Source organism: Apium graveolens, chromosome 8 (assembly GCF_009905375.1).
Source record: "Apium graveolens cultivar Ventura chromosome 8, ASM990537v1, whole genome shotgun sequence".
Taxonomy (NCBI): Eukaryota; Viridiplantae; Streptophyta; class Magnoliopsida; order Apiales; family Apiaceae; genus Apium; species Apium graveolens.
In genome coordinates, this window is record NC_133654.1 from 363304 (window position 1) to 385135 (window position 21832).

Consider the following 21832-nt stretch of genomic DNA (forward strand, 5'->3'; position numbering starts at 1 on the left):
ATATTTAAATATTATTCATTAAATAATAATCAATTAAAGAATATATTTAAATAAAATAATCAGAGTTAAAAGTCTTTAAATAAATATTCAAAACTAACATTCATTTAATAAATATATAAATATTCATAAGTAAAATATTTGCTCGAATAATAAAAATAATATTCAATAATAATAATTGATCGTAAATAAAATATTAATTAAATATTCGAAATTATATTCACTTTAAGATGTAAATTTATCGAATAAACTTTATTCGATTATCAGTTATAAAAAACGGTATGTAACATACTCGGGAACATCGTCTCCCGGTTTAAAGTACAATGTTTAAACTTGTATGCCCTATACTAAGGGTATACGTAAAACTTAGCTTATCGCTAGCATAGGTATTATATAGCTCTCTACGGCCACACCCATATTGGCAACCCCTACCTGGTGTTGCGTATTATCTTATGGAACACCATAGTAGGGGTTGACTATGTGCACTTATGGCGTAGTGTTTGTAACGGCTCAACTAACAGTACTTACAATTTTTCAAATCTTTATCTTCACCATAGAACAACATGTAATCATTTTCACTTACATGTATTTTTTCGTATCCCAAGCTCAACTTCTTGATCATTTCTTGACAGCATAATAATTAGAAGGGACCTTATGCCCCTCAAGAAACACGTCTCCTAGTAAAAGGAGCAACTCATCAAAGGTCTTATCACTATATTTATTTTTATTCTTCCAATGTAGTAATTTTGTGACAAACTTCAATTGCGTGTACTTCAAGTTGCCCGGATATATTGGCTCCCCGACATCATTCACATTGTTCAAAAATTTAGATGCTTGCTCATTCGGGTCCTCGTGGTTGCTATTTTTCTGTCCAAAATCTCCCCCTCTAAAGGCATCTCTCACCATTTCATATTCATCAAACACATCTTCACGATCATTTATTTTTTCATTTCTTGAACCAATCTCATTTTCATGATATTTTCATATGGTGTAAGTTTCAAGAAAAATGATTGCATATAAGTGGAACTCGACATCGGGAATGAGTTGGATGAGTTGATTTTTACATGTGTTACATGGACATCTAATCAAAAGTTCTGGGTCATTTGGTTCCTTACTATTTTCTCTTGCAAATTTAAAAAAAATAAAAGATTAACCCCTTTTATGTATTCTTTCGTAACCACCGAGAATAATTCTTTTAGAGATCGAACTAGTACTATAAGACATCTACAAATGTAAAAATAAATTATAAATTACACAAGTATGCACACATAATAAGTTAAACATGTAATGAATTTAAAAGTAAATGACATAGATGCATGCATACAAATGAAATATTTTACATTGATGAATATTGCAGGAGTTAGTTGTTATGTCATTTTACATATGAAGATGTGTTTTTGCATAAAAGGAAGAAGGGAAAGAATGAGATAGAGAAAAAGGGGTTGAAACATTTTACACAAATTTATTTACGACGGCGTCTGATTCTGTTTTTCTTAATAAATATTATTTTAAATGCTCCTATAAATATTGGAAGTTGGCAATAATTGTTGTCAATCTTGTACGATAAAGACATTATTATATATATATTGAATATATAACTAATTCATAAGAATATTGCTAATTCTTAAATCACATAAGCATATAAGAATTAATAATTAAATTAGGAGAAGGGTTTGAGAAAACAAACAGAGATTGGATTTAATCTCGAGTCCAGAAAACTGTCTCCTTAAAGCAGTTTCGTCCCGCACCATCCGTGTTTAGCGACCTGCTTCCCAGGATAAAACGAGATACTAGTATAATCGATAGATCGAATATACTCTCAGCGAACTTGAACTGAGCCCGAGAACTATCACCGGAATATTGAAAAAATTTAAGACTAAAGAGACCAAGAATGAAAGAGATGACTCTTATTTTCTTGACTTAATAAAACTGGTGCCCTAAGACTCTATTTATAAAGAGAGGCTTGAAAGGACTTGTTTTTCTTTTCGATGTGGTACATGGTATTTATAAGAAAAACTAAGGAATAGGTTTGTGCTACTCTCGATGTGGTACAAAACCACTTTTCATATTAAAAGGTAAAACTTTGGAACATCAGTTCTCATTCACCTTTTACTCATTTTGAGCGTGTTAATATGCGTTGGAATCCCCTCGAAGAGGAGAATATGTTCCAATAAATACACACCACTAACACATAATGTGTCTCACTCGTATAGAGTCTCAAAATGATTCACAACTTAGTCTAAAATACAAAGTTTGTCTAACAATCCCCCACAAATGAGATTGATGGTCCAGTAGCACGCACCACATAGACACCACATAGACAGACAGACGCGGAGCTTGACTTGGTGATAGTTCCGGCGGTCAGATATAGCATACGATAGGTAGAGAATGCTCCTTGAACCTTCGCTCGAATAAGTATATCGACTTTACTGGTAGACAGTATGACGCGATGTCCTTGAACTGTTCGACCGTTTGTGTAAACGATGACATACTCATCACTATATCTTTCCTGACTCATTCAGTTCTCATGATTATGTCCATTTTGGCCCTGGAACATCGTCCTGGTTCTGCAAGAGTTTCTAAAGAATTGTGCCTCGCAATTCTCCTTTGAAGCGGCCATACTTCTCTCTTACGTAGGTGATCTTTATCTTATAGAGTAACCCGCGTTTACCCAACCGAATATTATGTATTCAAACTTGAAATCCTTGTATTCGTCAAAGATCATTAAAAGCATAAAGCTTAACCTCGTACCCTACGGGTCTCACTGTTTCATCATCATAGAAATAGGCCAGAGGTTACCCCCACAGTGATTTGGTCATCATGATTTAGTTGTCTCATTGAACCAAGTTCTTGGGATCTCCAGTCAGCAAGGTTGGGTGTCCACCATGACGCCGTTAAGCAATAGGCAAGGCTCATTCCTCTCGATGATTTGACAACTATCTCTCGGTCTAACTAGATTCTCTTGTCTTAAACAGATTCGCTCAGTTTAACCATCTGGTTAGTGGATCCAAACATTATCATTTGACTTTACATAGTCAATCATGATAATTCTCGTTGAGAATAGTTGTTTAATCGTATTATGTCCTCATCATAGATGTGAGACATACCATTTCATACACAATAATGTGATCTCCCAATTTGCATATTGATTACACGATATATGCATATTGAAGACACGTTTTCCTTGTCATTTAGGAATATCCTTACAAAGTGGCTACTCAGCCTTTTAACTGCATTTATTTTATGCACCAGACTCGTATTCCATCATGAATCGAGCTAAGTTTAGGATTTCCATGACACGACTGCTAAGTGTGAAATGTATTCTCGAATGACTTTTAAGTTCTTAAAGTCAAATATCTAATTTACATACTATATTCACATAGTACAATTAGATATCTTTCGTATTGCAGTCCAAGCTCACGAGCACATATCATACACCTTAAATCTCATTGCAATCACTTTCAAGTGACCAATTTCCATTGTACTCGTGCATCTACCCAGTTTACCAACTGTGTAGCCTATGTCTAATTTTGTACAATTTTAAAAAGTACAACAGACTTGCAATCCTTCTTGAGAGATCCTTGTTCATCTACGCTTGGATAAATATAAATCCATTCCAGTTATGACAACTTTAGCTTCGTTGATCTCTTCAAAATTCACATCACCAACATGTGACATGTATCATCTAAAACTTTTAAAGTCACGAAGATTGTAATCTTCAAATTAAAACTTTTCAATCTCATCAAGATTTTCAGAGATGATCCTCTTGTCATTACTTCTCGTAATGATCAGATCACTCACATGCAATCAATTATGACTTGCATATCATGTGTAAATAACACATGCACACTTGTCAATTCTCTGATTTTGAATCAGTTTGACATCTCATATTGACATATTTCACATTTATGAAATAACTTTACTAGTTATTACTTAAGGCTTCACTTGTTATTGATATTACCAGCTTTTAGCGTCCCAAAAACCAGCAATTTCAGTTTGCATCATTACCGAGTTTAATCGTCCTTAAACTGGTAATCCTTATTCACATAGCAACCAATTTTGAGCGTCCTCAAAATGGCAACCATGTCATTTATTTGAAGCCATTGCTTATCATAGCAATATCAAATTTAATATGCCATTATTTCGTGTCAATGTTGTTTCACTCAACATGATCACCGAAAATACAGATTTTCTACTCTTGATTTATCTAGAGCAACCCTCGGGTTCACGTAAATAGATATTTCTCCAAATATCTATTTAGAAAGACCATCTCAATGTTCATTGATGCACTTTTAAATTTCACAATACGATAATTTTAGTATCATCTTAATGAACCTTATTCTCAAAACTCGAGAATATTTCATAAATTATATAAGGTCATCACTTTCGATTGTAATATTTTTTGTATCAGTCTGACCTTATACTTCCTTCAGACCCAGATATATTTTCCCAATTTAAAAATTCATTTGGGTCCTAATGCTTCTATCTCGTAAGAAGATCTATATATTTTTTAAACAAGATTCTGTCAAACAGAACCACTCTCTCTATTTCTTAACATCCTTTCCCCCACAAAGGACATAGAGAGAACATGCACAATCCATTTTCTAGTACACGTGCTAGAAAATCTTGATTTATTGACTCTCAGTAATAGTCAAATTTTCTCTTGATATATTCACTTATCAAGAAATTATACGAGAAGCGCATTGCTTCTATTAAATTTACGAGTTCACCTTCAAGCAAATTATCAAGACATTCGGGACTAGCAATTATCCAAGTCTTTTGCTCTCTGCAGGTTCATCCTCACATTCATCCAATAACTCGTAAGTTCATTTAGATGACTTTTAATTACAGATCTACTAGGATCTACTAGCTTATCGCATAAGCATTCCTAAACTCTGTAATAGTATTCTTACGAATCTCAAAAATTAGATTCATATATCGGATATTATTAGACTCAACCATTGTCTATGTATCCATCCAAAATATCTCAATTGATTTTGGATCTCATGCTACCAACAGAGGTATTGGTATCAAGTTTCGAGATACCCCCACATTTCAATTATTTTCAAGAATGTTTCATTACATTCCACTATTCATAGAAAATTCAATAATTTTCTATTTTAGATACCCCTACAATTTTAATATTTTACAGAATGTCAGAAAATATTCCAAAACTAATAGGAAATTTAATTATTTCCTTCTGTGGTATCATGTTTAAGGAATGATTAGCCCTTCGTAACTAATATCCTCAAATTCAGTGATAGTCTGAGCTGATCACAATCGTTTTGCATCTCTCTCAGAGCGCAACTCAAGCCTGCATCTACTCCATTTATTTAATGCGAGTAAGGTGCAACGACCTCATGAATATTCACGTTGCAAACAGAATTTGCCCGGTGATTATTCATCATCAAATTTATTCACTACCATCTTAATTATCTATATTAAGTTGGATTTACCCTTGAGTTTATAGAGCACACATCTCTCTATTTAGCTTCAATATTGACTCGACTACGAGTACGAGTGGTAAATGTTTTACTATCAAACCAGACAGTAAACACGTATCGTGTCACTACCTCTCATCTGAGCAGGTTTTACGTCATTCATTAAAACCTATAAGATTTTAATATCATGTTTAAAGAACTTCCCGTGGTTCTTATCATTAAAAATTCAATTACCGAATTTCTCTAAAATATTTACATGGTTCACACGAACCTACTTTTCTGGCTCACCTACTGGTACAACCATAAATGGCCCAAGGAAGAACATAAATCTTCAATAACCCCACATTCAGTGATCCTTGATCAACTGATGCGTTAGGGTTAACAACTTTTCGGATTCTCTCCGAAGTTCAGCATAACTACTGAGATCAATATTCGCCGTATTAAGTATTATATGGATCACTATAATAGGCTCGTGTGTCACTGCCGCAGCAGACCGACACCAACACGTGAAATTACTATTTAACTGGAGGAAAAATCCAACCAGAAAAATATAATTTATGTGCCGACCCATAACCTGTACTCCAAGCCCATTAGGTTTTTTAATGTGGAGAATCCTGAGAAATTGTAAATCTGGTTCACTTCAGCTGCCCACCTCGTCACATTATTTAACAACAAACATGTTACTGCATTCTATCCAGTATTACAAGTTTGTGATATAACTCCATTATTAAAGATTAAACAATAATAATTGATGTCTTATCATCACTCAACAATGATTTAAAAATTAATCACCAAATAATCAAGTTCCATCATGAAGGGTCACATTTATGTAGTCATATCATTTAATTGCATAGCAATATCATGTTATGAACTTGCAAACACGCATGTAAACTATAGCATATACGATTCTTGTATCAGTGTACTAATAACTCCAAAATCAATTCAGAATTAAAAAATCAATCACCATGTTAACAAAACATAATAAGCTATCCATTAATAGCGAAAACATGGACGAATTATAAATTTGGGTTTAATCTACCAATTTATAATGATCAACCCGAGAGAGATGTCACCAAATATGTCCACCATTAAAGCATCAATAGCCTTATAAGAAACCAATTATCCAACAACTTTGTGCTTACTTTTGCCTCTACCTGTTATGCTTAAACAAAGCACCACTTAAAATCAAATTTATATTAATTTCAAGCACATGGCAACAAGTGATCAAAGAAATTAACGCACTAAATTTAATTTAATTAATGAGGCAAATAATGGCCAATCATATACCCATAAATAAATCCAATTTAAACAATCAAATTGACTTTTGCGTCTACTCACAAGAAAGTATGAAAATTGAAGGAAACTGCTTTAAGATTGTTGTCAATCTTGTACGATAAAGACATTATTATATATATATTGAATATATAACTAATTCATAAGAACATTGCTAATTCTTAAATCACATAAGCATATAAGAATTAATAATTAAATTAGGAGAAGGGTTTGAGAAAACAAACAGAGATTGGATTTAATCTCGAGTCCAGAAAACTGTCTCCTTAAAGCAGTTTCGCCCCGCACCATCCGTGTTTAGCGACCTGCTTCCCAGGATAAAACGAGATACTAGTATAATCGATAGATCGAATATACTCTCAGCGAACTTGAACTGAGCCCGAGAACTATCACCGGAATATTGAAAAAATTTAAGACTAAAGAGACCAAGAATGAAAGAGATGACTCTTATTTTCTTGACTTAATAAAACTGGTGCCCTAAGACTCTATTTATAAAGAGAGGCTTGAAAGGACTTGTTTTTCTTTTCGATGTGGTACATGGTATTTATAAGAAAAACTAAGGAATAGGTTTGTGCTACTCTCGATGTGGTACAAAACCACTTTTCATATTAAAAGGTAAAACTTTGGAACATCAGTTCTCATTCACCTTTTACTCATTTTGAGCGTGTTAATATGCGTTGGAATCCCCTCGAAGAGAAGAATACGTTCCAATAAATACACACCACTAACACATAATGTGTCTCACTCATATAGAGTCTCAAAATGATTCACAACTTAGTCTAAAATACAAAGTTTGTCCAACAATAATTATGGTTGGTGAGAGAACTTGCGGCGCACTTCCGGCCTAAACTTTTTAGGACGACCATTCCGTGGTAAATTAGGCACAATTGTCGTCGTGCTTTTTTCTTTTTCTTTAAATTGTTCAGCACTTGTTTATTAATAAAATGTTTTGCTTGATGAATTTTCTGGACGTGATTTGTACACTGCATAAAAATATGCTAAACTGATTCTGCTCCACCATTACATAAGCAACGAGCTGTGTCAGCTTGCATTCCAAAGTTTAACAATCTGGTTTTTGTAAGCAGCCTATTCAACAAAGCAATTATGATGCTACATTTAGGGATCGCAAGAGGGTGCCATATGACAGGGATCCACAGAGGTGGCTGCACCTGAACTTGCAACATTGTCAACTGACTACAATTTTTACTGATGTTCCTGTTACTTATTTTTCTGAAAGATGGATGTGGCTGATTAATAAAGTGAGTGCATCTGAACTCTGTAAAATTTCTATATTCTTCATGGGTAAAATGCACCTATCGTAATACGATTTTATTTTGAGCAATGATCGTAACGCGAAGATTTTTTAGTTAGCCATCAAGGACTATGGAGTTTACTCAGAAGATTTTCTCACTCCCTTGTACAACCTTTACATAATCGCCTACATCGTAGACTTGCCCTCGATCGATCTGGTTGTGTTAAAATCAATAGAAAATTTTCGAATTTACCCTGGAATATATAGTATGATGGTTGTTTATGTTTGAGGTCTTATTAGAGTACACATTATGCCTAAGTGGCTAAGTTGTATTTAACTCTATATTTTGACATTTAAACTGCAATGCTGAAACATTTTTAGAAAAAACAGTACAACATAAATTTCTTTCCATCTGCGATCATTGGTTTTGAAGTCTTAGTAAGAATTCTTAGTTTTTCTACCAACCCATGGAATATTTACACTTGAACAAAAACTGTAGCCTGTTTAAGCTGTGCTCGTACTTGTCAATTTTCATAGTAATATAGCGTCATCAATCTTCTTCTTTTTACCATGCACTCTACAAAAGTCAGAACTATAATGTTGTGTGCACACTTAGGCTGTCTTTAATATACAAAAATGATGGTAAAAAGATGCATTTTCCGCATGGAACTTGTAATAATTAGAATATATCTGGAAGAATTAGTCTAAGAAGAAAAGAAAGATCAAAGTTCATTTTGCGTGTGCTGACTTGGCTTTGAAGAAGTATGCAGCTGCAGAACTGGAGTGGTTGTGGCTAAAAAATTATATGGGTTTGACCAATGCGCCTAATAAGATCATCAAGGAGAAAGAGAAGGCCATGGATTCAAGTTTTTCGCAGACAGATGCATGTAATTCGAGTGTCACTTAATGTATCCAGAGGAGAACAGGTCGAAAGTTTAAACATGGGAGTAATCATAATTGTGAAAGTATGCAAATTTTTACTTATGATGATTTTATTCATAAAATCTAACAGATGTTATATACTTAGGGGGGATTTTAATATACTAGATTACAATGTTTTTGAAAAAAAATCAACTTCTCTGAGACTTGTAAAGCAGGCATTCATGAAAGTTATGGTCGTTTTGATATATAGGCTAGTTGTTGAACCAACATCTTTATAATTTAACAATGTTTGCCTTCCAATCTGGCCATGGTGCTAAATCAAAACCTAATCTGCCAACTTTAAACCACCCTTCACTAACAATTTCTTGTGTTATAAAAGAAAATCCTATCTTTCACTCTCATTCACAACCTAATCGCTACGCCCATAGTCGCCATCATTCACAGTAAAGACATAAAATACCATGGAGGCTATGAGCAGCATTGCCAGCCTATTGCACTCTTTCATATTCCTAAGCTTGTTGTTGTTTTTCGCCAATGCAAACCCCAGAAGTCATCACCATGACTTCGTTGTATGTCTTAACTTTGTATTCGGTATCATTTTTTTCAATTGCATTTGTTTATATTTTTTCGGTACTAAGTGAAGGCTTGGCTTGTAATAGGTTCAATCAACCCCAGTGAAGAGGTTGTGCAATACTCACAGCAGCATCACTGTCAATGGGCAATTTCCAGGACCAACATTGGAAGTAAATAACGGTGACACTCTTGTCGTGAAAGTTGTTAACAGGGCTCGTTATAATGTCACCATTCACTGGTAATTACTGCATCAGTGCGTGCACTTAAAATGCATTTGAAATGCCTAACAAAACGTAACTTTTTCTTAATCTATATGTGTGCATGTTTTGATAAAATTACAGGCATGGGATTCGACAGATCAGAACAGGATGGGCAGATGGACCTGAATTTGTCACACAATGCCCCATTAGACCGGGGGAGAGTTACACTTACCGGTTTAGAGTACAAGGGCAAGAAGGGACACTATGGTGGCATGCTCACAGTTCTTGGCTTAGAGCCACTGTATATGGAGCTCTGATTATTCATCCAAAAGAAGGAGAGTCCTATCCATTCCGAAAGCCAAACCGTGATACACCCTTGCTTCTTGGTACTTTACCGATTCTGAATATTGTAGTAAACAAAATAGTTCATTTCAAAGGAGCTTTATTGAGTCGATTAATGTATAATGACTTCTATAATAATAATTAGGTGAATGGTGGAATGCAAACCCAGTCGATGTTATTAGAGAAGCGACAAGAACAGGTGGAGCTCCTAATGTGTCTGATGCATATACCATTAATGGCCAACCTGGTGACCTCTACAACTGCTCTAGTAAAGGTTTGTGTCCAAAACATTGAATGCTTAACCAACTGATATCTATTTTTTTATAAAACAACTTTGCTAACTACACAAAAATTCCAAAGGAACTGTGATAGTTCCAGTGGATTCAGGTGAAACCAACCTTCTGCGAGTCATCAACGCAGCACTAAACCAACAGCTATTCTTCAGCATTGCTAACCACAAGATGACTGTTGTTGGAGCTGACGCTTCCTATGTCAAACCATTCACTACCAACACACTCATGCTCGGACCAGGACAAACAACCGATGTGTTAATAAATGCTGATCAAACACCTTCACGATACTACATTGCTGCACGTGCCTACGCCAGTGCCCAAAATGCACCTTTTGGCAACACCACCACCACGGCCATTCTCGAATACAAAAGTGCACCTTGTCCAGCAAGAGGAGCCTTCATTAAGCCTGCGTTCCCTTCTCTACCCGCATTTAATGACACAGCTACAGCAACATCATTCTCTACCAGCTTCAGAAGCCCGAAAAAAGTTGAAGTACCAACAGACATCGATGAGAGCCTTTTCTTTACAGTTGGTTTAGGCCTAAACAGATGTCCCTCAGGTGCGAAAGCTAGCACATGTCAAGGTCCAAATCAAACACGCTTCACAGCTAGTATGAACAATGTTTCATTTGTACTGCCATCAAACTTTTCCCTGTTACAAGCACATCATCAAGGAATTCCAGGTGTTTTTACTACTGATTTTCCAGCAGCTCCACCTCTGAAATTCGATTACACTGGTAACGTCAGCAGCTCAATGTGGCAACCAACTAGGGGAACCAAGTTGTACAGATTAAAATATGGATCAAATGTGCAAGTAGTATTACAGGGGACAAGTATTGTCACAGCTGAAAATCACCCGATTCATCTCCATGGATACGACTTTTATGTTATAGCAGAGGGATTCGGTAACTTCAATCCTAAAACGGATACATCCAAATTTAATCTGGTTGATCCACCTCTTCGTAATACAGTCAGTCTACCTGTCCAGGGATGGGCTGTCATTAGATTTGTTGCTGATAATCCTGGTAAGAATTATGAACATTTATTTATCAAGTCAAAATATATCTTTAAAATGTAATCAGTAATTTAACAGGCACACTCATCCATTGAGACCTCCCACCTATTGTTTTTTTTTTAAACTCATGCACGCCCAGTGATCGAACCCTTGACATCCTCGTAAGAATACCGAAGAATGAACAGATATTTCTAACCAAATAATTGTTTGGTGTAACAGGAGTTTGGATCATGCATTGTCACTTGGATGTTCACATAAGTTGGGGTTTAGCAATGGCTTTCCTTGTTGATAATGGAGATGGGGAATTAGAATCTCTAGAGGATGCTCCTGAAGACTATCCACTGTGCTAATAGTCCCTGCTCCTCATGCATGGCCTACAATAGGGCCACTTCTCTTTTAATTATAAGTCGGTGTTTATTTTACCAGCATTTAGGGGCTATTTCTTCTTTCTTTTTTTCCTAATTTGTATTTTTGGTAGGTGAATAAACAAGCTCAAGAAAAAGAAAAATATAAAAGTTTTATGCTTTTGGCACTAGAGGAGCAACTTTGATAGGATTAGCGAGGTATATTGTTGTCATTTTATACATACGAAAATCTGAGAAGATCCTTGATCAGATTACTTATACTAGTTTGTAATTCTTATGATTTTTTGTTCATTTGTGTACTATATATAAAGCTTAACGTACGAACAATAAAAATAAAAAACTCGACCCCGCACCAATTTTTTCCTGTTATTATCAAAAATAATAACTTGTTGTAGATGCAACATTGTTAATGTAATTGTTGCATTACAGTTTACACACGCTCCTGGCTTGGACATCTTTTTTTGCTAAATTTGGCTACAGAATATAAGTTAATAGACATTAGTTCCGGGCAGGTGTAAAAATTTTATCTTAATTAACATGTAATCACAACAAAATTTTTATAAATTAATAATGTTAATATCCGTAAATTTTATTAATTTATTCAGATTATTAAATTATCGAGATACGCTATTATATCGAGACAAAAAAAATATATTGAAAAATCTAATTTGTACTGGATTAGTATTGATTAATGGAGGTTTTACTGTGTATAATATCATGTGTAGTACAGAGTACCATTTAGTTTCTTGATTATCTAACTCACTGATGTACTTGAGAATTGAGTGCTCAAGATTTCAAATTTCTTTTTATAAAATTCGAAAGTTTGAAGGGAAGGGAGTTTGAAAAATATTGGTGTCAGGGGCGTAATCAGAAATTAAGATTATCGGGGTTAAATTTAAAAAAATTCAATATTTTGAAAATTTAGAGTATAAATTTCATTTTAGCAGGCTCGGTTAGTTAAAAAGAGGATAAATATCCTCTCGGTCACAGGTTCAAATCCCACGGGAGGAGAATTTATAATTATGGCACCCGAGTCAGAGCTTGTCGCTTAAATACGGTTTACTTTGATTCACGTGGTTTGGAGACTATTGCGTGAGCACGGATTTACCTAGTGTGCACCCGAAAGGTAGCGGCTACTAGGGCTGTCAAAAAAATTCGAAAAAACCGATATTCATCCGAAAAATCCGCATTCGTATCCGAAATAAAGCGAATATTATCTGTATTCGAAACAAAGCGGATATTATCTGTATTCGAATCCGACGATTGCGGATACAGATACGAGTATAGACATATTCGTATCCGATAATATATGAATCCGAATAAATCCGGGATTGGATTTGTTACATCGGTTAGAAGAGGAAAGTGGAGGAAATTTTTTTACTCAAACTCTAATTGATGAAGAAGGAAGATTGAAGTGCCTTTTATGGGTTGACCCTCGGTCGTTGTTGTCCTACAAAAATTTTGGTGATGTGGTTGCGTTCGATACAACATATCGAACAAATAGGTATGTTATGTTGTTTGTGCATTTCACTGTGGTGAATCATCACTATCAATCGGTTCTCTTTGGATTTACACTAATGCGTGATGAATTGAAGACTACATTTGAATGGGTTTTGGGTACTTGGTTAGAGGCCGTTGAAGGAAAAGCACCCTTGGCTATTATCACCGATCAAGATCAAGCCATGGCGGGGGAAATTCAATCTCAACTACCGAACACGACACATTTGTTGTGTTCGTGGCACATTAGTAACAAATTTCCTAAGAAGCTCTCAACCTACTATGCAAAGTAAGAATTTAAAGGTGACTTCAACAATTACATATATCACTCGTTGACCGAAGAAATTTTTTAGGATAGGTGGAAAGCATTGATCTTGAAATACAAGTTGGAAGATAATACATGGTTGTAAGGCTTGTGTAATTTGAAGCATAAGTGGATCGATGCTTATACACATAACATTTTTTCCGCGGGTCAAAAAATAACATCAAGAAGCGAAGGAATTAATGCCTTTTTCGATGCTTATGTAGGGTCTTGCACGGGGTTGAAAGAATTTGTTGAGGGTGCACAAAAAAATTTAGAAATAAAATTCATGCGTGAGAAATAAGAGGATTATAATACATTTTACAATATTCGTTGCATGCAAATGAAGACCGCCTTGGAGCACCATGTTGCTTCCATTTATACCAAAGAGATATTTAAAAGATTTCAAGACCAGTTGGTTGAGGCCGCAAAGTATTTTGTGGATAAGGATAGAGATCGTTCCTTAGAAGATGTGGATGATACGTATTACATATATTATCGACCATTAATGCTTGAGTCTAAGAGAACCACTAACCTTGTTACTTTCAACAAGTTGTCATTAAGGGGTTCTTGCATATGTAGAATATTTGAGCATTCGGGCATGTCGTGTCGTCATATTATTGTCGTGTTGACAAAGAGGTGTGTGGCCGAATTACCGAAACATTTTGTGAAACGGAGGTGGACTAGGGATGCCAATAGACTTGATGGTGTATTGCCATATCACATCCCCGGAGATGATGCTCCATCCCATGATTTGACTCAAACGGAAAGATTTAATCATATGATTTTGCTCACTATGGGGTTTATTCATAGTTACATGGCATCGAAGGAATGCTATGAGTGTGCCGTGAAAGTTATTAATCGAGAGACCGAAATCATTGAGAAAATGCCCGTTGATGGGGTGGAAGGTGTTGGAAGTGAATTTGATACCAAAATAACTAAAGAAAGTGGAGACAAGTTGTATGAAACTATTCTTGACCCCGTTGTTTCGAAAACCAAATGGTAGAAAAAAGAGCACCGAATTAAAAGTCCCGTTGAGGAACTTGCAAGGAAAAAAAGGAAAAGCGGACATTGCAACATTGAGGGACATGATGCTAGAAAATGTTTAGTGAAAATGGAAGAATTGAGAAAAAGTCATAGTGGACAATTGTAATTCAAATTTTATATAACACTCTCTTATATATAGCTTTTGTCGTGATCTACACTTATATTGGTTTTAGTAGGTCTACATCATTTTCCTAACATGCATTTCTTATTATATATAGGTGAAATGGGCAATAATTCGGATGACGAGTCGGTATATCACGTTAGCAACTCATTCTCGGACTCGGACTCTGAATTGGAGGATTGTATGTCACCAATATTTAGCGAGTTGGATGTAATCGCTCGTGAATGGACCGACGAACTAGCACAGTTTAACGAAGCACCTCCCCAAGTGGAGGAAGAAGACCCGGAGTTGCACCTTCCCGAAGAAGAGGAATACCGTTCAAGGGTTTGGGCCGAATCATGCCATTGCTTAACCCTTTCTTGCAAGTTTGAAAGAGTGTGGAGCAATATGCCGCCTTACTTTTGAAGGGTTTTTAGCACATAAACGCAACGAAAACATAAATTTAAATCTTAAAAAAATGAAACCCTCCGCAGGATTCATGCGAAAAATAATATTTAATTCGTAGTTCAGTATGTTTACCTTAAGAAGCTTTACGTTAATGGAAAGATGGAGGTCTTTAATAGCGATCCAAGAACGATGAACGGAAATCCCTAGCAGCTGCTCCTCAAGTGTGAAGCACTCCACCGGTACCCACCAAGAGTACAATGTGATGGAGGAGGAAGAGGTTGAGAGAATTAGTTGCCTCCCTCTTGTTCTACTTTAGAATTAGGGTTAATTATTTGGGTTGAGGCAAATAGGGTTTATAATAGTATATTTATAGGCAAAATTTTCAGCTGAAAATTTTCCATAAAATATTATTATTATTAACCCTTTAATTGATTATTCTTATTAACCAATTAACTAATAAATTAAAACACCTTTTAATCATTAATCCCTTTTCTAAACACTTTAGAAAAATAATTCTCTCACTTGATTTAATTTCCAAAATTAAATTCTTAATTAATAATATTAAGAATTAATTAAATCTCATTTAATCAATTATTAAATCTGCTAATTAATTATTTATTTCACAAATAAATAATTACCAGCCATTATTAATTAATTCCTTCACCATTAAATCATTCTCTTTTATGGTGTGACCCTGTAGGTTCAATATTAAGCCGGTAGTAGAAATAAATAATAATAAAACTATTTTATCATTATTTATATAAATTCTCTAATTCATTAAATATGATTAATTAATAAATTAATCATATTTATTCTACATCGTGAGGGATACTTCTCAGCATATCGCGACTATCCGGATAATACGAATTCACTGCTTAGAATACCAAGAACCTATTTAGTTTCACTCTGGCCAGAGATTCCTAAACTAGCATAAGTGGATCAATATTGAACATTCTATTCCTTCATTGGAAGGGGTAGATCCTTTATTGATCATACACTATCTTCGTGTACAAATTCCTATACCCAGAAGAGCCCTTATAATTGTCCTTGGAGACTAAGAACTAAACCAAAGCATAGTTCAGTGTACACAAGATGACTATGATGACCTCAAGTCTAAGGATACTTGTACAACTATCACTATGTGAACAACTGCTGACACGTGAGTGAACTCCATCAGTTGTTCAGCTGTGTGACTCATGTTCAGTGAACTTATTCTATAATAAGCACCTACATACTAGCTATAGTGTCACCACACAAATGTCTATGAGAACAGACATCCTTCATAATGAAGCAAGCATAGTATGTACCGATCTTTGCAGATTACTAATTACCAGTTAGTAATCCTACGACCAGGAAATATTTAAGTTTAGAGTTATCATCTTTTAGGTCTCATTATTATGATCTCATCATAATCCATAAAAAGCTTTACTCTAAACTATGGTATATCTTATTTAAACACTTAAATAGATAAAGTCCGCAATAAAACCAAAACAAGTCTTTTATTAATATCAATGAAATCAAAACAGATTACATAAAAGTTATTCCTAAATCATCATACATGATTGGACTTAGGACACATCTCTTTCAATCTCCCACTTGTACTAAAGCCAATCACTCTGGTATCTAATACCCATCTTGTCTTTATGACGATCAAAGTGACTTTGAGAAAGTGGCTTTGTGAGTGGGTCTGCTATGTTGTTATGTGTGTCAACTCTCTTGACGTCTCCTCTTTCAATACAATACAAGAAATGTTACCGCACTCCCACTAACCTTTTTGTAGACACATGGTTCATCTATGTTTTTGATAAAACCAAACTCTTTGATTGTCTCATCAAAACGGATGTTCCATCTACGAGAAGCTTGCTTTAAAACCATATATGGTTCGCAGCAGCTTACACACTAGGTGTTCATTTTCCTTGGAAAGAAAACCCTCTGGTTGTATCATATACACTTCCTCTTCAAGTTTCCCATTGAGGAAGGCCGTTTTCACGTCCATTTGCCAGATCTCATAGTCGTAGTAAGCAGCAATCGCAAGCAAAATCCGAATTGATTTTAACAGGGCTACAGGAAAAAAAATTTCATCAAAGTCAATCCCTTGCTTTTGTCTAAATCCTTTTGCCACGAGCCTGGCCTTATAGGTCTCCACCTGCCCATCTGCTCCAATCTTTCTTTTGTATACCCACTTGCACCCAATAGGCTTAACACCTTCAGGCGCCTCAACCAGAGTCCATACTTGGTTGGTATACATAGATTCCATTTCGGATTTCATGGCACTATGCCATTTCTCTGAGTCAACACTACTCATAGCCTCATTATAGGTCACAGGGTCGTCATCATCAATGATTGACAACTCATTGTCATTCTCAATGACAAGGCCATAATACCTCTCAGGTTGGCGAGACACTCTCCCTGACCTACGAATGGGCTATTCCATAGAAGGTTGTTCAGTCTGAACAGGTGTTTCCACTTGATCCGTAGTAGTTTGTACTTCTTGAACTTCATCAAGTTCAATTTTGCTCCCACTGTTTCCTTCAAGGATAAACTGCTTTTCCAAGAAGGTAGCATGTCTGGAGACAAACATCCGATGATCGGTGTAAAAGTAATACCCTAAAGTCTCTTTAGGATATCCCACAAAATTACATTTTACAGATCGAGATTCCAGCTTATCTGGGTCAACTTTCTTGACATAAGCTGGACATCCCCAAATCTTAACGTATTTAAGACTTGGTTTCCTTTCTTTCCATATCTCATATGGAGTTTGAGGAACAGATTTGGAAGGCACCTTATTCAGTAAATATGCTGAGGTTTCCAATGCATAACCCCACAGGAATACTGGAAGATTCGCATAGCTCATCATGGACCAAACCATGTCTAACAAAGTTCAATTTCTCCTTTCAGATACCCCATTCAACTGTGGAGTATATGGAGGAGTCCACTGGGAGACTATACCATTTTCTTTGAGATAAGCTAGAAACTCTACACTCAAGTATTCACCACCTCGATCTGATCGAAGAGTTATAATACTATGTTTGGTTTGTTTTTCCACTTCATACTTATAGTCTTTGAACTTTTCAAAGGCTTCAGACTTGTGTTTCATCAAATACACATATCTGAATCTACATCGATCATCTATGAAAGCAATGAAGTATGAAAATCCGTCCATGGCTTGCATAGACATTGGTCCACATACATCTGTGTGTACCAATCCTAGCAAATATGCAGCCCTCTCTCCATGTCCACTAAATGGAGATTTGGTCATTTTACCCAATAGACAAGACTCGCATGTAGGATATGATTCAAAATCAAAGGGGTCAAGTAACCCTTCCTTATGCAATGTTCGCAGTCTATTTTCACTAATATGACCAAGTCCGCAGTGCTACAAGAAAGTGAGATTTTCATCATCCCTTTTTCTTTTATTAGTATATTCAATTTGTAGTAAATTATGCTCTACGTCACATACATGCAGACCATTGTTTAAAATACCACTTCCATAAAGAACGTTATCTCTAAGAATTGGACATTTATTATTCTGAATAACAAACGAAACTCCAGCCAAGTCTAACATGGAATAGAAATAATATTCCTCACAATCGAGGGAACAAAATAACAATTATTTAGAACAATAGTCTTGCCCGCAGGCATATGTAAATGAAATGATCCTACAGCTTCAGCAAGAACTCTTGCTCCATTTCCCATCCGTAGAATCACTTCCTCTTCTTCAAGAGTCCTACTTCTCCTTAGTCCCTGCAACAAATTGAAAATATGAGAACCACAGGCGGTATCTAATACCCAAGTAGAAATTTGACTTAGTGACATATTAACTTCGATTATGAACATACCTGAATTAGAAGCGGTAGTCTCACTACCCTTCTTCTTCTTCAATTCTGCAAGGTAAACCTTGCAGTTCCTCTTCCAGTGCCCCACCTTGTTACAGTAAAAGCAAACAACTTTGCTCTTGGGGTCTTCAGCTTTTGGTGGAACCGGCTTTTTCTCACCTACTTTCTTCTTCTTGGAAGGGTTCTTCTTCCTTTTCTTAGGATTGGAACCTTCACCAATTAAAAGAACAGAACTCTTCTTAGGGGGAAAATTCGATTCCGCAGTCTTCAACATATTGTGGAGTTCAGGCAGGCTGACATCCAGCTTATTCATGTGAAAGTTCACAACAAACTGCGAGAACGAACTCGGAAGTGATTGCAAGACCAAGTCTTGGCTCAGCTCCCCATCCATGGCAAAACCAAGTTGTCCAAGACGTTCAATCAAATTGATCATCTTAAGTACATGGTCATTCACAGATGATCCCTCAGACATCCTACAACCGAACAGTTCCTTCGATATCTCATATCGAGTTGTCCTCCCTGCCACATCATACAACTCTTGTAGATGCATAAGGATAGTATGAGCATCCATATGCTCATGTTGATTCTATAGCTCAATGTTCATGGAAGCTAGCATGATGCATTGAGCAATATTTGCATCATCTATCCACTTATGATACACAACATGTTCATCATTATGTGCATCGCTAGCAGGTTCAGTAGGCTTAGGTGAGTCAAGCACATATTCCAGCTTCTCAACCCTGAGAACAATTCTCAAGTTTCGAAGCCAGTCAGCAAAATTAGGACCAGTCAACTTGTGAGCATCTAGTATACTCTGGAGTGATAGTGTAGAAGACATAACGAATATAGTAAATCTGTAAATGATGAACACATAACAACACTTAGCAAATATTCAATTTCATTTCAAGGCACTATATGAATCGGGTCTTTATTCATAAGTGGCTCCCACTAGTTTATCTAATTTATACAACCCCTACGTGAAAATTAAGCATTCATAATGCTAGTGGTAATAGGGATCCTACATTCCATCACACAACCTCGGCTGTAGCACGAAACATCATGTGATGTTCAATAGGTAGACAACTCTTGTCAATTACATCTTATGTTATTCCCTAATAAAACTTTAACCTCTTGAATAATTGAATCATGGCTGTAGCACGACAAACTCAATATTCTAAGTCAAGTCTAACCCAACATTTCGTACAATTGAATCAGTCTCCAACGGCCCACGGCTGTAGCACGTAACGACCTTTAGATTCTAATTCAATGTACACATCTTTATGTAATAGACAAGTATTTCTTATTTCGAAATCAAAGCCCTCGGTTGTAGCACGAAACGACAATGATTTAAAAATAAGAACCACTTTCTACCATGTTGGAAGGCTATGACTGACACAAGCCCGTTGTGTCATTGGCCAATTACTACTTGATATTATTTAATTTTAGAGGGATTATATTATGTTACAATCATAATCATATTATAAAGAGATTCTTCCTTTTAAATTAAATATTTCAAATCAATAATCGATAATCAGATGATTCCCAGATCGGGGGGAGCATTGTCAAGAGGCGTCACTTAATACCCCTTTCTTACAGATAGAAATCTGCTTTTGACAGAATCATCCTTTCCCTCAATATTGAAAATTCATATTTAATTACGTGTTTCATAAACACAAGAATCTCATGATTGTATTCATAATATTATTGTTAAGGCAAGAAATGATTCATATTCTAGATTTTCTAGAGCACGCCTTATATTGATTTAAGTTCACCTAAATCTATCATCGCATGGTAAACATAGGCATATATCTCATATATAAAATTAAATAAACAAGTAAATGTAAAGTGCAATAAAGTACATGTGTTTGGTTATGGCCCCATCCTATGTGATCTTTATCAAGCTCATGATAAAGATCAAGGTCAATCTAATATGGTGATAGAAATAAATACAACTACTTATTACATAAGTCTTCTTCTTTGTTTAGACTTCTTGTATGCCTCGTCTTCTTCTTTGTATCACCTCCATTGGATAGCCTTCTTGAGTCTTAAATTACATTACATAGATTGAAAATAAAACTAATCTAATGAACTTACAAGAATAACTCGAGTTACATTCGAGATTTATGATTACAAAGATTGACGACATGCAAGTCGTATTTAAAACCAAAACCATTACACTAAGGTCGAAAGGCCATAACCATCCACCATGCTCATACAACACATAAAAGCATGTTAAAACACATAATCTGATCTTAACATATCATATTATCCATGATCTAATCATAAAAAAAATATGACAAAAATCAGAAAAATCAGAATCAAATCAGAAAAACAAGAATCACTGTTTACGGGCAGTAAACGACGTCAAACGCCTTACAGACGAGTCGTTGATAGCTTTAGCTATCCGTTTTGTTCATACGCTCGTTTACCTATGGAATAGGGTATTCGTTTGCGTAAGTCGGACACCAGACCCAGATTTCAGCAAATCTGCAGCAGCCAATTCAGAATCAGTATCTAATATGATTCTCATAATTAGAACAAACATAAATCATGTATATATCAGTATATATACAGATTACATAATCATCTTATGATTATACAACTCACATGAATATCATATATTCAAAACCATACATATATAAGCATATTATATCAACATCAAATCATGGTGAATCACGTACATGCTCATATATCGAAAACAGTTAAACACATAAACGAATTAAAAACTTTTCGCAAGTAGCTCTGATGTCATTGAAGGGTTTTTAGCACATAAACGCAACGAAAACGTAAATTTAAATCTTAAAAAAACCGAAACCCTCCGCAGGATCCATGTGAAAAATAATATTTAATTCGTAGTTCAGTATGTTTACCTTAAGAAGCTTTACGTTAATGGAAAGATGGAGGTCTTTAATAGCGATCCAAGAACGATGAACGGAAATCCCTAGCAGCTGCTCCTCAAGTGTGAAGCACTCCACCGGTATCCACCAAGAGTAC

General features: G+C 35.5%; 1 protein-coding gene across 1 annotated transcript; it reads left to right on the forward strand.

Moving 5' to 3' along the window:
- The first annotated feature begins 9260 nt into the window (after positions 1-9260).
- Positions 9261-11980, forward strand: LOC141676619 (laccase-12-like). Its single transcript, XM_074482303.1, has 6 exons — positions 9261-9431; positions 9522-9673; positions 9777-10021; positions 10123-10251; positions 10338-11294; positions 11504-11980. The coding sequence occupies exons 1-6, from the start codon at positions 9324-9326 to the stop codon at positions 11632-11634; spliced, it is 1722 nt and encodes a 573-aa protein (XP_074338404.1). The 5' UTR covers positions 9261-9323; the 3' UTR covers positions 11635-11980.
- The last annotated feature ends 9852 nt before the right edge of the window (positions 11981-21832 follow it).